Source organism: Lotus japonicus, chromosome 1 (assembly GCF_012489685.1).
Source record: "Lotus japonicus ecotype B-129 chromosome 1, LjGifu_v1.2".
NCBI classification, from domain to species: Eukaryota; Viridiplantae; Streptophyta; class Magnoliopsida; order Fabales; family Fabaceae; genus Lotus; species Lotus japonicus.
Window position 1 is genome coordinate 100016397 of NC_080041.1, and position 19267 is coordinate 100035663.

At 35.3% G+C, this 19267-nt stretch overlaps 2 protein-coding genes across 2 annotated transcripts; one reads left to right on the top strand and one right to left on the bottom strand.

Annotated features, from left to right (window-relative positions):
• Positions 1 to 2831: 2831 nt before the first annotated feature.
• LOC130728367 (uncharacterized) lies at positions 2832 to 7835 on the top strand. The gene is made up of 8 exons (XM_057579822.1): positions 2832 to 3242; positions 3421 to 3483; positions 3583 to 3678; positions 4174 to 4221; positions 5520 to 5591; positions 6315 to 6373; positions 7116 to 7206; positions 7459 to 7835. Exons 1-8 carry the CDS (start codon positions 2940 to 2942, stop codon positions 7624 to 7626), a joined length of 900 nt encoding a protein of 299 aa, XP_057435805.1. The 5' UTR covers positions 2832 to 2939; the 3' UTR covers positions 7627 to 7835.
• Positions 7836 to 8437: 602 nt separating this feature from the next.
• LOC130728365 (calreticulin-3-like) lies at positions 8438 to 14162 on the bottom strand. Its single transcript, XM_057579820.1, has 14 exons — positions 14004 to 14162; positions 13224 to 13331; positions 12202 to 12394; positions 11620 to 11878; positions 11189 to 11245; positions 11030 to 11077; positions 10725 to 10811; positions 10549 to 10606; positions 10371 to 10438; positions 10164 to 10256; positions 9955 to 10011; positions 9774 to 9869; positions 9086 to 9109; positions 8438 to 8706 (listed from the first exon to the last, which is right to left on the bottom strand). The coding sequence occupies exons 1-14, from the start codon at positions 14104 to 14106 to the stop codon at positions 8695 to 8697; spliced, it is 1263 nt and encodes a 420-aa protein (XP_057435803.1). The 5' UTR covers positions 14107 to 14162; the 3' UTR covers positions 8438 to 8694.
• Positions 14163 to 19267: the final 5105 nt, after the last annotated feature.

A 19267-nucleotide genomic window follows, 5' to 3' on the forward strand; every position in this document is an offset into this window, starting at 1 on the left:
TTTTGATACGGGGTACAATTTCAGGGACCTACAGAGTATTTAAGCCTTAATTTAATAGGTAAATTTTTCATTCACTAATTGGGTACATTAACTTTCTTTCAAAGATATTGTTGCATTAAAATAACACAGGAAACAAAAGTGATACGAGAAGAATCATGCTTATCGAACCCAAGAGATTAAGGCATGAATACTATATTTCAAACGAGGGGCCGTTTTGAAAATTGAAAGGTTATTGGATACTTGTGATCATGTAAGAATTAGGGCTCGTTTGGTACGTCATATTAGGTATGATAGTATAAGCTTATACAATACAATATGAGTTTATCCATTGTTTGGTGCTGACATTGTATTATATAAACTTATACATCAATCCCCTCTTATACATCAAAATGATGGATTATTTAATCCACCCCATAGATGATGGATAAGGCATGATAAAAGTGTGATGTATAGACTACTTGAATATATTTAATCTATTGCACCACCACCACACTCCACCACCACCACCACAACCACTACCACTGCTACTACCACCACCACTGCCGCCACCACCACCACCAGCTTCGCTGCCGCCACCACTATCTCCACCACCACCGTCGTTGTCGCAACCACCACCGCCACCATCGCCGTCGCCGCCACCACTACCACTGCCCATACTACCGCCACCACCATTGCCACTATCGTTAATACCATCATCGTTTCGCCACTACTACCACCGCCACCACCCTCTACCACCACTATCGCCGTCGCCACCACCACCACCACGACGCTCCACCACTGCAACCATTGTTGAAATTGTCATCGTTATCGCCACCACTTCAGCCACCAGCGCCACTGCCACTTCAACCACCACCCTCCACCACCGCCGCTGTCACCACCGTCGCTCCACCACCATGCTCCACCACTAACACCCTCGTTGATACGATCATCGTTTATGTCACTACCACCACCACCCTCCACCACCACTGTCGCCACCACCCAACACCACCGCTACCATCATCACCTCCCAATACCACCATTACCGCCGCCGCCATCCACCACCACCGCCATACGACCAAACGTTGTATAGTATTGAAATTTTATCAGGCCTAATACAATCAGGTCCTATACTATCATGCCTTATACTATACAACATACCATACATGCCCTTAAAGAAAATAATTAAAATAAGGAAGATAATTTAGAGATGAAGAAGCTTCAACGTTAAGATAATAATTCATTATGGCAACCCAATTTATGTAGCTTATTTAATGATTCTTATGAAACCAACCATACCCCTTAAATTGTTAACTCACTCCCATGTTGTTACTAACTATCCTCCCCAAACTCACTACCCACAAGCAACCATCATACAAGTGTTATGGAGTGCACATGCATGAAGAACAAAGAAGCTATCTAGAGGACATTCTACGAGCCGCTATCTAGACAAGTTAAAAGTATACGAAACTAATCATAAACCCTTTGCTATGAGCGATTATTCTTATCTACCTATACTCAATTTCTTCATGGTTCAGATGAATTAAGTAATTAACACATTCGTCAAGAGACAATTAACCACTAGAGATTATGATTATCCACTTCGTATATCAAGCACAAAGAAAAAATACCAATCATGAAAAGAAACTAAACAAGAGGACAGATAAAAATGATTCACATCATCAATTATGTTGCAACCTCGAGAAAGATATTTGTATACTTTTGTTATGTCTTGAGGTGTTGAGTTTTCATTCAATTATGTCTTGATCTTTGTTCACCGGACATTGATCCTTCAAGTTGTTACCGAATAACTTGGATTTCTTTTGAATTTGAGCACTACAACATATTTTTGAAACCACCCAAATGTATAGTATTATTGCATATAAATCACTAGACTTAAAAGAACACAAAGAAGACCTTATCCAAGTCCCCAATATGCTATTTGGGTGCTTTTGTTTGCTTGTGTTCTTTTCACGCGTTGACAATACTGCAACAACCCCTTTTTTTGGGCACTACTTGAGCAATGAGGAAAAACGGATGAGCATCCTAATGCCCAACAACTTTCGCGCCAATGCGTCCCTATCTCGAACGTCTTGTTTGGGTCAAGGTAAGTAAATATTTGTTGCCTAGTGATTAACAATGACCTCAGTACATATTGTCTATGTTTATCTACTATTTGTTCAAGTGCACAAAGTAAGGAAAAAGAGCTTAATCTCAAACTTCCCTTTCTTTCTCAAAGCTCTCCGACTCTTCAAGAAGGAGAGTGGCAATGCTTGAAGCCTTGAACCATAAAGTTTTTATGGTGAGAAGTGAAACAAAAATGTGTACGAATAGAAGAAGACCTATAATAGCCTAGCCAACAAGATCCTATTAAGTGGTCCAATCAGTCTAATGTGTGATGTTTAATAAGAAGAATCTTCCAGTAATTAGTTGATTAGGGATTGAATGGGAAAATGAACTATTATTACCTAGTCACATCGAAAATATGAAACAGTTTCTTTTAGTTAGGTCCGATTTGCGCTACCTCAAAGACTGGATTCAAGTCCCTTCTAATGATAGGGTCGATTTACAGTTTTTGGTTGCAAGACCTAAATCCAAATATAGAATTTAAAATCGAGTTCATTCCTAAGTAACAGTAACTAGTTTCTCAATATAAACCTTCTTAATTAATATATTTTAAAGTGTGTTGAACAAATGAGAAATTGCTACAAATTATAATATTAATTTTTAAGGTAAATAGAAATTTAAATTTACATTTTTAAGAATTAAGAATTAAATTATCTTTTTCTTATCAAAGAATAGAATTAAAATATCTAATTAATCCTTCTATTGAGGATTAAATTGAGCTATGGGACTATTCGATCTGTCTGGGTTAAAAGTTACTGAGAGCCTGCTGAGAGTATAGTAAGTAAAGCTTCGTCGTTAGGCTTTGAGGAAGCAGATTCGGTTGCTCCGCCGAGACGATGGGTGGTTTCCGGTTAGTTCTGGCGGTGGCTGTGTTCCTCGCCTGCTTGATCTCCGTCTCTCTGTCTTTCCAATCCGATGAACTTCTCGACGACGAAGAATTCGGCCTCGAAGGTGGACGCCCATCCCAGTCCGAATCCCGTCCTCCACCTTCCACCACCACCACCAATCGGAAGAGATTTTCCGACTCCTCCTCCGATTCCAAGATCCAGTTCATTCTCCAACACGCCTTTGGAGACTCCGATTTCACCGACGCCGGCAACTTCTCCGCTCGCCTCAAAACTTGGAGCCACGGCGCTCAGGTACCTTCGCTTCAAATCTAGTAGAAAATTTATTGAATTGGTATTGCGTCGATTCGAATCTATGCAAAACTGTGAATATTTTGACTTGTTAATTTCACCTTATTGTGCTGAGTTCGAATTGATATATATGATTATATGCAAGATTCATGCACTGAAAAACGGTTTTGATCTGTGGCAGACACTGACGAAGCTGCGGTTTACACGGGATACGTTTACTGATGTTGAGAAGAACAAGTTTCAAGTAATTTGTTTGTTTTCCATTGAGCTATTTTGCGTGTGAGTGTGTTTTCGCGCCTTTGTTAGCTTTGTGTGAATGTTTGGGACTGTTCTATTATTGCAGGAGCTGTTGCAAGGAGATGATTTCTATAAGATTAGATTGCCATCCAATGTTTTGAGTCCTCCAGGAAGGGACTATATTGTTTCTTCAGTGAAAGCTGTAAGTGTGAATATAGATAGTTTAGTATTAGATAGTAGGAAACAAAAGTCAAGGACCCTTTTCAATCAAGCATGGTGGTCCTGGCCCTGGCCATTTACTATTCATACTATGGTTTTACTTTCATGTTTATAATTGGGAAATGTGAAGTTTTTAGTTCCTTGATCTTTTTATTATTTTTCTAGCATTTTTTTGGTGAAGCATATAATGGGTGGTACTGCGGTATGATAGTTAGCAACATTGTTCTAACAATACTGGGTGTGGTTTGTTCCACACTTGCCTGATACTGAGTGAAAGTTAAACTGCTTCTTCTGTTTAACTCTTTTCCTGGCATCCCTTTTCAATGTGTGAATAACTTTCAGTAACTTGAATCCTTGTTATACTGCTGCTGGATTTGTCAATATTTTTGGTAGTTGTGGCTCTCTTAGTTGTTCTTTCAGGGACTCTTTGAGCTATTGTCTCCAATTAGAACTAACAGTTCTGCCTTTTTGAATCCAGAGATGTCTTCCAGGGGATGGATTGGAGGAGCATTTTGTAATACACACGGTAATTTATGTTATTAAACTAAAATATGCTGTTTATACTGCAATTATGGGCTTCTATCTGCAAAATAACTTCTTCTCCACTCAACTCAAATTTTGATACATGAAGAGGCTTGTCATGGATACTCTCTTGCCATTTGAAAATCAAACGCAAGGGTCTCATGAAAGTGGGAAAAATAGTGAAAGTCTTTTGATGTAGATTCAATTAATCATTTTACTAGGAATATCCAGAATATGATAGGATTATCGATTCATAAGCAGGGTGTGTGCTATACTGCTGTATCATTTTAATATGGGGTTGACAACACTGATCAAATCCGAAATTTCAATAGATCTATAGAGAGTAACTTCATTTTGGAGGTTTCTCTTGAAGGTTTTTATAAACTAGCTTTACTCTTTCCCAGCATCTCTAGTGCTTTCTTTGCCTCAAATTCTTGGATTCTACTATAAAAAAAACACAGGTTTGACCAGTCTCTCTTGTGGTTGAACTCTCAAAGTCTATTTCTCGCATGCCTTTCTGTGAATATCATCTTGTAGAGATAACTCCACAATCCTTCCTTAATTTCTTTATCAGTAGCTAAGACTTTCCTACCTTCATTCTTAACACCTCTTGCACTAAATCCCTTGTTTTCTTACTCATCTCTTGGAAATCTTGTATATATTTCCCCCCTCATTTCCCAACCCTTTTGACTCAGTAAGAACTACTTATGCTACCTTTCAAAATGTCTTTTGATCAATAACATTATTTAGCCAAGTTACATTACTAGCCTATTGGCACACTAGAGGCATTTTTATGCAAAATGATATTCTCTTAATTTTATATCCATTTTATATTTACGAAAAAGGAAGAGTCTTAAATCATAGCTGTAGTTTTTATAGTGAGACAGTTGATTTTGGGAAAAAAAGGTAGAGAAAGTGGATTTTAAATGTGTTTTCATATGAATCAGGCTATCGAGTGCCAAAAAGACACAATGATGAATACAGAAGTAGAAAGTATTTAATGAATGGTACATCATTTAAGGGAACTTTGAAAGCTTTACTTTGTATTTAATACTTTTCATTTATGAATCCTTAACAGTCACAAGTGCCTTAAAGACGCTTGTTGGCATTTCCCAGTTCATATTTCATATTTCATGTAAATGGAGGAGACTTGAGAGAGCATGGGCGTTGTTCCCTATAAATTAGTGTATAATACTTCAACCTGGAAACAGGACTGAACTTTGTCTGTATAGCTTTTCTTACAGAGCAGATATTTCTTTTTAATCTTATTGAGTCTCAGTCTTTCTATTTTTTCTGTTTCAGGAAGGTGTTAACATCTTGGCTGTCAATTATGGTGCCCATGGGGCTTGCCCTTATCCCCGGCAATTGAAGCTTGTAAGTCACATCTGCTTTTGACAACTGCACTCATTTCATGTTTCTCATTGAGCATAGCCCAAGTTTAAAACTTACCAACATGTCTTATTGTTATCTATTTTCTTATCCTATTGCTTCTGTTATTTTGTAAATAGAGTTGGTTTCTGTAAAAGGTAGAACAACCATCTGTTACTCTAATTATTTGTGCTGCCCATGGAGTCACTATTCAATATTCCTATTTCTTTCCTTAACATACGAAAATTGATATCAATGAAGAATTTATTCAATGTTTATATTTGTTTTTGCCATACATGCAGTCATTTGCTTAAGCATCTAAAATGATTGTCGCATGTAAGGGCTGTGAAGGCTAGTTTTACAATCTAGAATTCAAATATAAAAGTGTACTTAGATCCAAAATTAGCAGATGGAAGTTTAGACCAAAGATGGGTTACCTTGTGAATATATTAGGGTCCTTAATCCTAATCCATGTTAGTTTTAAAGAGTAAAATTATCATATATGAAGCCTTTTATAAATTTAGTTTCAAGGAATATTCCATAGTCCATACATATGTCCTGGTTGATTTAATAACCTGCTGTGCTACAACTTGTCCTTTGTTCTTAAGAGTAACTAGATTTGAGAAAACTCTCTTGTGCATGTTTCAGCTCTATTTCATTACTAGTCCAATGGCTTATTTTATAACGTAAAAGCTAATTGTATACATGCTTTTGTTTTCTTGGCCTCAGCCAGCAAAGTGGTCTTTCAAGTCACACACAGTTTTGAAGAACAGTGAACAGGCACCGAGGTATATGTACTACGATTGACATTTTCACTCCTAATTGTTTATTTTTATAAAAAAAGTGCAGGATGAAGGTTCTCTCTTAATTGCCAATTTTAGAAGGTTTTCTCCCTTTGTAAAACTAAGGAACAAAAAGTGCAGAATGAAAAACTGCTAGTGTATTGAAATTATGATATTGATTATATAACTTATACACATTATATGGAAATATAATTAGATCAAAATAATAGTCAAATGTCTTGTTCGCAGCAAACTATTTGCTGAATTCAATGTCCAGTATTTTATTTTAAAATTTGAGTTGCTTGTTTTCAGTGGATCTTTTGCATGCTTTTCTCAAATATCTCAATTAAAATGAAAAAAAGAACATAAAAAAGTGGAAAATTAGAATTTGAAAATAGCTTCCCCAACTAGGAGCCTGTTTGTCTATTTCTCATCCCTCTTTCCGAGGCATGGAAACTGAAGTTAACCCCCCAACTCTACCCTGAGCCTCTGTCTTTTGAACTTCAGTTTGTGTCCTCCCACTATAATACAAACAGGCCCTAAATGTTTCCATCTTGTTGTCTGGACTTTGTTGACTAGATTCATATGGTCCTTATCTTATAGACTAGGAAGGAAGGAAACCTTTTGCAGTTTAGATCATTGACATTACACGTGATGTAACTGTTGAATCATCCTTATTAGAAGTTTTTACTTGTGCAGTTTGTGTTTTTTTTTTATATTCAACAAAAACATTTTTTTGCTTCCACAGAACGCCAATATTTGCTGAAGAGGTGCTTGGTGGAGAGGGAATAGATGGCGAAACTATAAAGCCAATAGAAAGGTCCTTTTGGGCTAAATATGTGAGTATACAGCATACATGATTGCTTGATCTTTAAGCCACGGCTTTTCCTTTTTTAATTACACTAATCAGTTCTTCTTATGTGGAAACTTCACATGAAATTATTTGTCTATCTTTTCATAAGTATTAATCAGGTGTATGAAGAGAGACATAGATACAATATTTTACTCGACATTGTCATGAGAGAATCCAAATCCATGTACATATGTATTTATTTTCTAAAAAATCTCATTTGGAACCTGTTCAATATCAGTGGATGTACCTGATCCCTCTCGGACTCATTGTAATGAATGCGGTTACCCAAGCGATGAATATGCCTGAGGAACAGGCTGGTGCGCAAGGTGGCGCCGGACCTGCACCGCAGCAGCTAGGATCTGCTGCAGCTCAGCGCGGAACAAACTCTGGTGTGCGGAGAAGATGATCATTCATTTGGGAAGACAATCTTAGATTGACCTTTGATGTAACATTTCAAAATAATTTTAGTTGCATGTTAATATTGTGAGGTCTGTAAGAATTTTTTTTAATTTGATTTGCCTGTAAACTTTGAAACAGTAGTATCTTGAAGTTTTCCAATTAGATCGAGTAATTAATGTCATATTGAAATTTTGACACGAAAAGAAGTTTGACTCAGGAGCACTGCTGTTTCAGTTTGAAATTCATGATTTTAATTTTTGAATGCAAGTTTATTTTGATAACTTGCACACATGAGCTTCTATATTTTGCTCCCTCCCTGCTTGGACATATATTTGAATCCCCATAGTATATTAATATGTGCACTCATTTTTGTATCTATCATTCACATTTATCAATATTCAATATGATTTGAAGAACGTACTCAAATTCCTAGAACAAACTTGAGCCCTCTACAATGTCCTTTGCAATATGCTTTGAATCTAACCGGGCTCTCACTGCTGTCACTATGCTTTTTAATCATTCAAGCAGGAAGCATTACAATATCATGAGACTTGTTTTTTCAACGGATTTTTTTGTCATTCATAAGACTCAGTCTGAGAACTTATTTAAAGAGAATTAGACAATTAGACATGTATCACTGAACCAATTGGTTTCAACTAGCGTTTCACAAAGTTCTATTTATATTAATCAATTTCTTAAATCCTCATTTGGTTGGTTAATGAAATGAACATACACCGGAGTTACAAAATAGTTGAATTGGACAGCAAATGAAAATGCTGAGACCTTAGCATTAGTACTAATGCAATTGCAAGGGGACGTTAGCGGGCAAAAAGTTGATGAAACTTTTATTAAGTATTGAGATGAAAATGTTCACATTACAGCCAATTAGTATCCAAACACTTGATTATCAGGATAATAACTTCAATGGCACCAATGATTTTCAATTTTCATTGATTCACCGTGCAATGTTCACGTTTATCCCATAAATATCAACATAATCATAATCATAATTCATAACAGTCAACAACTTCTTCCCAGCCCGAAAACATATCACAAAGAAGGACTCTTTATCCCATCATAGTTCATCCTGCAGATCAAAGAAATGGATTCTTTTAGAACAACAAACTTAAAGATGTCAAAGATTGCATATTAATCACAATCGTTCCACAAGCTGAAAACACAAGGATAGCTTCTCCCTCCTTTTTATTCTTTAAACTGAAGTTATGACATGAAAAGCTAAGCTTAAACAAAATTAGTGACCAAGTTTGGTGAGGGATCATCAAAATGCCACGCTATCTCTATAAATGTAACAACAATGCTAAATCTTACGAAAGAAAATTGCAAAAAATGCAAGAAGTGGCGATAACTAGCACTTCTATGTTTCTTACAGCAACTTTCAATATTTTCCATGAATGTAATTTCTAATTACCAAGAGAAAGAATAACAATGAAGAAATTGGGACTTACATGATCATCATAACCACGACGATACTGCATATGGAAAACAACAAAACAAAGTGTTAGAAATGCTTGTCCTCGTTGCAACACAGGGCAACAAAAAGTATCATCAAATTGGAATCTAAATCCAAAAACTCAAATATAACAAAATTCAGCACAATAACCACTCCAACATCATTCCATTAACATGATTTTTTTTTCTAGGTTTTGTAGACATTTTGCTGCCTTAGTAGTAGTGAGAAACACATAAACCAATTCAGTCTGTTGTTTCTTTTATTCTTTGTCAAATACATGTATTGAGATATAAGTGAAGTAGTATAGCTGATATTTTTTAAATAAAGTTCATTCTCAAACAAAGATTGCAATTATATCTTTTTGTTTCAAGGGAACTAGGTAGTGTTCAGCTCCAAAAAAGGTCAGCCACAAAGATATAATTACTAAGAGAACTTGATGACTTTTACCAGAAAAAAGGCCTAACTTAAAGTGAAATACTTCTGATAAAATTATCAAGTAAGTTGGTTTATCTACCACACACATTTTACCAATAGAAGATAGATCAAAGCTAGAATTGAAAAATACTAGAATGATATCCAGTTTCTATAGAACATGATTTCTATTTTCTATCCTATAAAAGGGAGTGATGATTCATTAATAATGAAAATAGCAAATATTGACTATATTCATGTATCATACAGACCTTTCTATATCTGTCTCTGTGTCTGTCCCTGTGATGTCGGTCATGGCCTCTCTCTTTCCTCCTCCTCTCACCTTCTTCTCTTGCTCTTTGAGCCTCCTGCATAAATGTGAGTTTAGATTCTGGAAAAGAAACCAGGTGACTTATGGCAGATGAAGGAACTAAAAGGTGTATATTCAAGTACCTCCTCCTCTTTAGCTTTTCTAATTTTCTCTTCTTCCTCAAAAGCCTCCTTTTCAATCTGAGATGCCACAAAATAAGGGTCACTAGGAGAATTGAATTCCATTTTTATGACTTGATGGATACTTTCGGAGGTAAATCAAATATTACTTTGAAAAGGCTTAAGTTTCTAGACCATTTCTAGAATCAAATGCAAGTTCCTGAAAAACTAACCTCCCTGTTGGCAAAAACTTCATCAACAACTTCTCTTGCATAATCAGGATCATCACAAATCAAAAAGTTGTCAAAAACTGAACCGCCTTTAACCTGAACCACAATATTTTCCTTTAGCCTAATAGTTCCAGACCTCCAAGAGAGAAAGAAGATCTACGGAATAATATACAACTCATCACCAAATATGGAAGTTTACATTCATTTTACCTGCCAAACTTCGATGCCAACATACTTGATAGGCTTAAGCACATAAAGATCAGGGTCATCTTCAAACTCTAATACGGGGAAAAACGAAATTTATGCATTTAGTAGTGTGCATGTAAGTCTGAAATATATAAAAAATTAAGACAAAGAACCTGGATATTATATAGACACTTGAACAAACCTGGATTATCTTTCCATTGGACTTTCCACTTCCCTTTGTAGTTAGGGTTCTTGATTTTCTGTCAAAATAGAGGTTGCAAGTAAGAGATGATGCTGATGAAAGAAAACTGACAGAATATAGGAAAAAGAAAAACTAATGCTTGCAGCTGTACAGCACCCCAAACTTGATCAACAAACCTTTCTTTTCCACGGTCCTTTGTATGCAGGATTTGGTATCTTTGGTGCTTTCCATATTCCATCTTCATCTTCATCCCAACTATCAGGCTAATTAAAAGAAGAAAAAATGCATAAGATTTTTCTTTAAAAAAAAATCTACATTCATCTCTTTATTTAGAAGTCATCATATTAGAAAACAAGAGAAAATGAAGAGAAAAATACAACAATGTGACATATTGAGGATGCAACTAGCATCCACCCTGTAAACTAGAAAATTTAAGATATCTTTGGAGGAATTTGTAGTTTTTCTTCCCCATGAAACTAACCTCTTTAGCATTTGGGTCAGGAATTTCAGCTGGGATTGAATCATAGCCCTGCAAATGCAAAACCAATAAACCAATAAATGAGTTTTCCATACTCATGGAACAAAACTACCACCCCCTTGTTGTATTATCTTTATTGAAAAAGTTTGAACTTTCAGATACCTTAGGTTTGACATCATTAGGGTCTTCAATGTATTCTTTGTCATCCCAATCTGCAGGCTGCAAGTTGGGAGAATTTTTAACTTCAAAATATAATTCATTGGCAGAAGAAAAAAGATAACAATAGAATATGAGTGGGATAAGGTAAAGTCCTTTTATGGAAAAACCGAAATCCGAATTGAGTTATAAAAATAATATTGTCGTGAGATTTAGAACACCAAAAGAACCATGCCATGCTTGAGGAAAATGTCATAATTTGACAATAGATTGCATGTTTGGAAACTCGTTCTAAAACCATGTTAAAGCCAAAATCATGATGGACAGAAGCAAAAGCTAAGGGAGAAGTTGCTTCTGCCCACCATGATTTTGACTTCACCGTGGGTTTCGAATGAGTTTCCAAACATGCACACTGAGTAAAAAGCTCAAAATGACACCTTTTTCGCCTTGACATCTTTGATTTTTCGCGGAGGAAGAATGTCCCAATCTGTATACATGCTTCCGGAATCTCGCTCTCTATTATCAACCAGGACACTATATGAGGCATCTGGCCTTAGAATGAATGTGTAGAAGTGAGTTAGCTTGTCAGTTTCACATTGCAGGTCCTTCTTTACGGGGTAATTTTGACCTTGGTAGGAGAGTATGAGATGGAGCTTCTTTACATCTGTGCCACACAAGTCTGGTCCAAACATTACACTATAGAGAATTTGTCAGTGTGACATTCTTTTCTATTGAAAAATAGACAATGTGGAGAAGCAAGGAAAAAATGAAGATCTCTGCTAGTACACTATGAATAAATATGATTCAAGGTGAATCAATGTACTATGCTTTAATGTTGATTCTCATTGGTCTACTTAAGCTTCTAAATGACACTAAAACAAACGAGGAAACAATGAAAATTTAACAATGTCTTTTTTTTTATATAGATTTTAGCTTACTTAGGTTGCAGATGAACTATTTGTTCACTTGGTGTAGTTCAAGAATCAAAAGTAAAGTGAACAATGGAATAAGCAACACACCTGTAAGGCGTATCCCCACCGAACTTCTTTTGATTCACAAATCCAGAGAGGAGCTTTATGTAACCTCCACCACACTCAATTTCTTGCTCAAATTTTACAGAATACTGAAGGACCAATGTTCTGTTCTTGTTGCTGAATTCTGGTATCTTTGCAGAGATAGCAAAGTGTTTGGCATCAGTAGATGTTTGGATACCTACAAGCTCCCACAATATTATTACAATAACAATCAAATTCCTGTCACCACCATTTTGTACATAAATGGACGACAAGGCAATTAAAAGTAAATTCCACATAATAATGTGTGTTTAACGAAATGAGTTCTTATGGGAGTAAATTACTCTCTCTCCCTCTCTTATTTTGTATTTAAACTCTAAACCTCCCCATTATGATGAAAATTGAAAATTACAAAAAATGTCTCATATATTTACATTAAAAACAAGCAAAACTAACTCCAAAATGTTGTAACAACAAACAGATTTGCTAACTGAATCATTACTTCACTCAGGTATTTAAGCCATGTTTGGATATCTGTTGGCACCAGTGTAAACAGATGTTAGCATGCACTTTGGGACAAAAAAGTGAATGGAACTCTTCTTATGGATTGAGAGGAAAGTCCGTTCACGTTTCACTCAACTGGTATCGAAACACAACTTAGAAGTCAACTATCATTCCTACACTAGTTCAGCCTCATATGTTGAAAAAGGGACATAATACACTTAACTTAAACCTTGATATCATTAATGCAAAGTGTCCATCCTCAACTTTGTGCTGTTAAAACAGCTGACATTAACTTAACAACAATCCATTTTACATTCCATGTTTAGCAAGTTGCCAAGATCACATTGAAGTCAAACAGGTGGCACCAAAGATAGACATTTAGACAATAAAGGAATACTAAGTGTATGTTTGTAAATACTTCTACAATTGATTCTAAAGTCAAAATTAATTCTGGACAGAAGCTTTTATGAGTAGGCTCTGAGCAGAGAGAAATTGATCCAAACATGTTGTAAATGAACAATTACCTTTATCATCTGGATCTCCAGCCCATTTTCCAGCCGTGTGCTTGAATGAACCAGCTTTTCCTTCACTGCTTTTCCAGTCTGATTTCACCCAGCGACTTTGCCATCCATCTTCACAAAATCCAATACATTGAATTCAAACCCCATATCATATCATCAATGAAAAATATAAAACACCCACAAGTGATAAAGAGAAGCTGATTCTAAAGCTAGAATCAATTCCGGATAGAAGATTCCGTGAGAAGCTGATTATCCAAACATGCCAAAACTATAAGCTGAATTCAACACCCCACATAACTTGTTATGTTAGGTGCTGTCTTTTTTAAGTTAACATTCTTTATTGGTCAATAAAGTACAGTCTAGTAATCATTAGTGAAAACCAATCAACTAAAAATAACAATAGAAAACATATCAAACATCATTTTCCTTGTGATTTATCCTTAACCATACAAGGAAGCAAGGAATAATATTTACTCATTTAGAAAAGAGTAAGAGAAGAAATTGACACTTCCTGAATGAGAAAATTTGAATTACACACTAACCAGCCATACATACATAAATACATGGTTTATATACATATTAATAGAAAAATAATCAATCATCTAACTGATCACACACAACACAACAATCACCTATTTACAACATGCTTTGATATCACGATTTGCATAGAATCCAAGACAAGTTTATAGATTCTAACTCAACCAACTTTTCACATTTGTTAACAGTTGGAATAAACAATGTAAAAGTAAAGCAACAATAGAACATAGAATAAAATTAAAATACCATCAAAGCGCTCTTCAAAAATGATTTCAGCAACGGAAACCTGAATTAGAAGCAAACAAAACAAGACAAGCTTGTTCAACACAGTTAAGGCATTTTCTGCCATTTATGTATTAAGCAATATTTGCTCAATGACACTTCCACCTTCCATTTGCAGAGTTGAACTTACTTATAGAGGCAATACCTTCATCTTTGCCCCCTCGTGTCTTCTTAATTACTTATATGCCACACACTAAAATGAATTTTTAATAACTAAATACTTATTATGTTTTACATATATTTTCAAAAGATATGATGGTCTATTCCCTTATTCAGGGTCTTAATATCAAAGTCTTTCAAATAAATCAATTACTTCTTTAAAATATTCATTTTGAAAAATGCCTTTTATTGTCTAAAATATCAAAGAAATTGATTGTTAAATTATCCAATTGTAAGACTTTAATGTTCAAAAGAGCCCTCTATTTTATTTTAACCAATAGTTATTCAATTAAACATTAATTGTTCAAAAGAACTAATAGTTCACAAGAGCAAAATAGTCCTTATTGTTCAGTGTGATGAATATCACAATAAGCTTAAGCTCCACTATTGTAAATTTAATTTTTTCTTCCAAATTAATATTACCAAAACACAAATTAATTAATTTTATCATTTTTATATTTTAAAATTAAAAAAATTATAAGTTGATTGTAATCATTACCAACACTTACTAAAATAAGCTTGATCCTTTTTGCTTATGCTTTTGGCGTGTATCTCACTGGGGAAAGAAAATTGCTGTTGATTATAGAAAAGCCATGATCATTAGTGTTGAAATTGTCCAATAGAGAGCTAATTTTGACGTGGCTATGGCCAATGATACCACTTCTTTCATTCATTTCTGTGTCATTTTTATTTTTGTTTTTGTTTAAATGAAACAAAATACCAAGTCAAGGTCTACGAGACTTTAGAAAAATCATCAAACCAAAGAAGAAGGCAAGTGAGAGACATGATTTTTATGATTAACAAGTTTTTGTGTTCAAGAGTTCAGTGACCCTTTCCATACCCCTTCGGAGAAGGTTCAAGGAATGTATTTGAATTGTCAACGACGACCCAAAGTCAACCTGGCTACGTTGACTCAAAGTCTATCATTCTGTTTCTTTCAATTCTTCCATTTTACATACCTCACTTCCGAGTAATAATAATTTTTTGGTTTAATACATCAAAAGGTCCCTGGAATTGTAAAGAGAATTAGTTCTAGGACCTGAATTTTTTTTGCATCAAATTGGGTCCCTAAGAAATTTTTTTTAATTCAATTAAGGCCAAAGTGTGTCAGTTCAATTTTGTCCTAGTCATCAATTCCACGCGGCTTTTTTTAATTTTTTTCAATAAAAAATTATAAAAAAAAATTAATTTTTAATTCCAACTCATCTCATTTATTTAAGGAGAAAAATAAAAATAAAATGGTAAATAGTCAATTTGGTCCCTAAATGTGTGAGCCGACTTCACATTGGTCTCTAAACTTTTAAAATGCCTCTCGCGGTCCCTGAATGTAGCAAAACTCATTCACGTTAGTCCCTCGGTTAAAAACATGTTAATGGACGTTAACAAATTTATTTTTTATAATTTTTTTTACCTGGGTGGACTGCCTACGTGGAATTGGAATGTTGAGAAAACATTTAGACGTCAAATTAGTCCCTCGATGTGGCAAACTAGTCCTCAATGTGGAAAAAAAAATTCTATCACCTCTAAATTCTGATTCAGATCCAAAAATCTTCCAACTTCATCACAAATTGAACCCAAAAAACTTCAACAATGACGTAGTTTTCACGATGAGAGCTTTCAACCCATCCTGTTTAGATTTTTTCTCTCTAAAACCCCATCTTCTTCTTGCTGCAATCTCAAAGTTCTCAACTTTCTTACTTCCATAAGAGTGAAATCCAACATCTTCATTCCCTATTTCCCACCTTCTCCAACATGTACGATAAAACAAACATACCCAGAAAGCAGAACAAGTTCATCATCTTACAAAAGTTATGTTGAAAATGAAAAGGAGAACTTACTCTTTGTAGGAGATCAACAAATATCAAGACAGAGTTACATTTGTCAAGAAAAAACATCATTTTTTTTACATTCTTCAAATACCCAATTCATGATATATTCAAGAAAAGAAGGTCGAGTAAAAGAATGAAATTTTGGAAACAAAGATACAAACATGCAAAGTGCATAAAATGAAAGATACAAACATGTAAAGTGCATAAAATGAAAGAGGAACTAAAGGGTAGGATTTTGTGAAGGATATGCAAGATCTTCACTCTCATCTCCGTCCCCAGCAATAGACGATGGTGTAGAGTCTCTGCGAATTGTGAATTTACAATTTAGAGACCAAGATGAAGGGTTTAAGGGAAAATGTTACAGGACGTGAAGCTATGATTATTCTCCCTCAAGTATCCTGGCCAGCAGCGCATGGCGGAGTGGTACCTCTTTTCGGATCCCTCCCGACTCGAATCCAACCGCGCGGGTTGGAGTAGCTGGATTTGGACCCTCCGAATCTGAGATCGGATTTGTGGAAGAATATGAAGGTTGAGGGAGGAGGAGGAAGAAGATGAAGTTTCATTTTCTTCATTTTTTGGGGGAAAATAAATAATTTCCACATCAGCACTCTTGGATGGAAAAAAAATTCCACATCACTGATTCCGTTAACGTCCGTCAATTTATTTTAACCTAAGCACTACCGTGAATGAGTTTTGCCGCATTCAGGGGACCGCGATAGGCATTTTAGAAGTTTAGGGACCAATGTGAAGTCGGCTGACACATTCAAGGACCAAGTTGGCTATTTACCCAAAAATAAAAATATTAAAAAATTACAATGTATTTAACTTTGATCCTAATTATATCTTAATCCTTATCTCCTTCCATCTCCATGGAATCAACAACAACAAATTCAGAAAGAAAAAATTCTCAGAATCAACAATAAATCTAACATCAACCACCATCTTCATCCTCAAAGTTCAAACCACCAAAAACCTATTCCCTTTACCAAGAAATCAACCCACAAAAAACAACTAAAAAATCCAGAAATAAACCCAGAAACAACCACAAATTCAACATCACCCATCATCTTCATCTTCAACCCCAATCCACCAAAAATCTCTTCCCCTTACCCAAAAACCAACCCCACAAACCTCCTACCCTCCTCCCACTGTTCTGGAACCCAAAAAATCTACATCTGTGGGTATAACCAAGAAGCATTCTTCTTCACAACTTTGAATCCACTTTTGCAATATATAAAGCCAGAAATCACACCCCAAACATAAACCCATAAAATAGTTGAAGAACAAAAGGGGAAGAAGCTCATAATTTTCAATCAGAAAATGGGTCTTCATCTGGTGCTTTTGGGTACAATTTCTCCGCCACCACTTGATCTCCCCAATACCGCCGCTCAACCTCCACCGCGCCGCCGCTCGATGTCGTCATAGTCGCCGTTGCAGAATATGTTGTCGCGGGCACAAGGAGGAGTCGTCGTACCCAAGGTCAACGGATATAATGGTTCCATAAGGCTTGAACAAATCAAGTAGGTGAGCAGCGTTGAAGCTTTTGGGAAGATTGCAGACATAGAATCTTTGTCTGGGTTTGTTGGGTGGGTGGGGGTGGGGAAGAAGAAGAAGAATGGGTTTTCTTATTCTCTCCTCAGTTAGGGTTCAATTTGGGGGAAGATTGGGATTGAGTTTAATTTGGGGGTGAAAATGTTTTAATTAGGGATTGGTTATAAAGATTATTAGATTAGATTAGGTTAAAGTATTAGATTAGTTCATTAGTTAGATTATTAGATTGTTTAGTTAAGGATTATTAGATTAGGTTTTTTATTAAGTTTTTAATTTTTTTTTCTGATTAAATGATTGAGTTGGAATTAAAAATAATTTTTTTTATTTTTTTAATTAAAAAAAATTATAAAAGCCACGTGTAATTGATAATTGAGATAAAATTGAAGACTGACACACTTTGACTTTAATTGAATTAAAAAAAAAATTCTAGGGACCCAATTTAATGCAAAATTTTTCTAGGCCCTGAATTTGATTCCCTTTACAATTACAGAGGCATTCTGATGTATTAAGCCTAATTTTTTTACCATTAACTCATAATATGTGAGAGGGATACTCAATGCCTCATTTTATAACAAGGTCCAACATAGTTACTAGATAGTTGAATTTTTAAGTATTTGATCGATAAAAAAGTATTTAATCGAATCAATAAAAAAAATGTCTTTAGTTGAGAGTTCAATCTTTGGATGATGTTTATGAAGAATCATTTATTAGGAAAAATTCTACCTACTTAATATGATCTTGAAGTGCTCTGGACTGTAAGACTACTATGGTGTGAAAATAAAGAGTCTAATTGACATGAAAACACAACATTGAGGGGTTTTTCAAAAGCTCATTCATCGTATCATTTCAAATGTAATCAAAATCAACCATTCGTTAAGTGCAAGTTTTAATGACAAATCCTTAATGGATTGATAAGCTAAGCATGTGGGTCATTGGTGATTAAATCAAACTTAGCTACTTGTGATTCCCTACTTATGAAACTTTCTCACACGAGCTCCACTCTTGTGTATGATTAAATGAGAAAAAAAATTATGGAAGAGACTATTTAATTCCAAGTGGCTCATTTCATTGAGATGCAAATTTACTAATCAAGATTAAAAAGGAAAAAAAAGAAATTAGCATTTTACTGGTCCATCCTTTCGGTAATGAAGTCATGGTAAGGGGTAAGGGTTCATACTCGAAGAAAATTAAACTACTTACACCAAGTTGAATATTTTTTGGTACCACTACAAGAAGATGAGGAAAAGGGTTCGTCTTAGATTGACGCCAGATGGTTTTTATAAGGGTTCGTCTTAGTTTGTAAGTGGTGGGGATGACTTGATATGGCTCGATTTGGGTAAGTCTTTCCATCGTTCATGTGAGTTCAAAGTTGGGAACTTTGGGGGTGGCTACATTTGGACATTTCGGCTCGATCTAGGTTAGATTCTTCGTCACTCTTGTGGGTTCAAAGTTGCAAAATTTGAGGGTGGTTCGATCTGGATTCGTTCTATGCTTTCTTCTTCTTCTTAACTAATGCAAGCATGGTGGTGGTGGGTTCCTTCCAACTCTTCGAATATTTTGAATATTTGTTGTGAGAATGTGAGGCTGCGAAGATGGTGGTGGTGGGTTTTGGTGCTTGGCAAGAGCAAAGAGGGTTGTGGTCATATTTTAACTCATTTTTCTTAGTCATTGGTCCAAGTAGTACTAGGA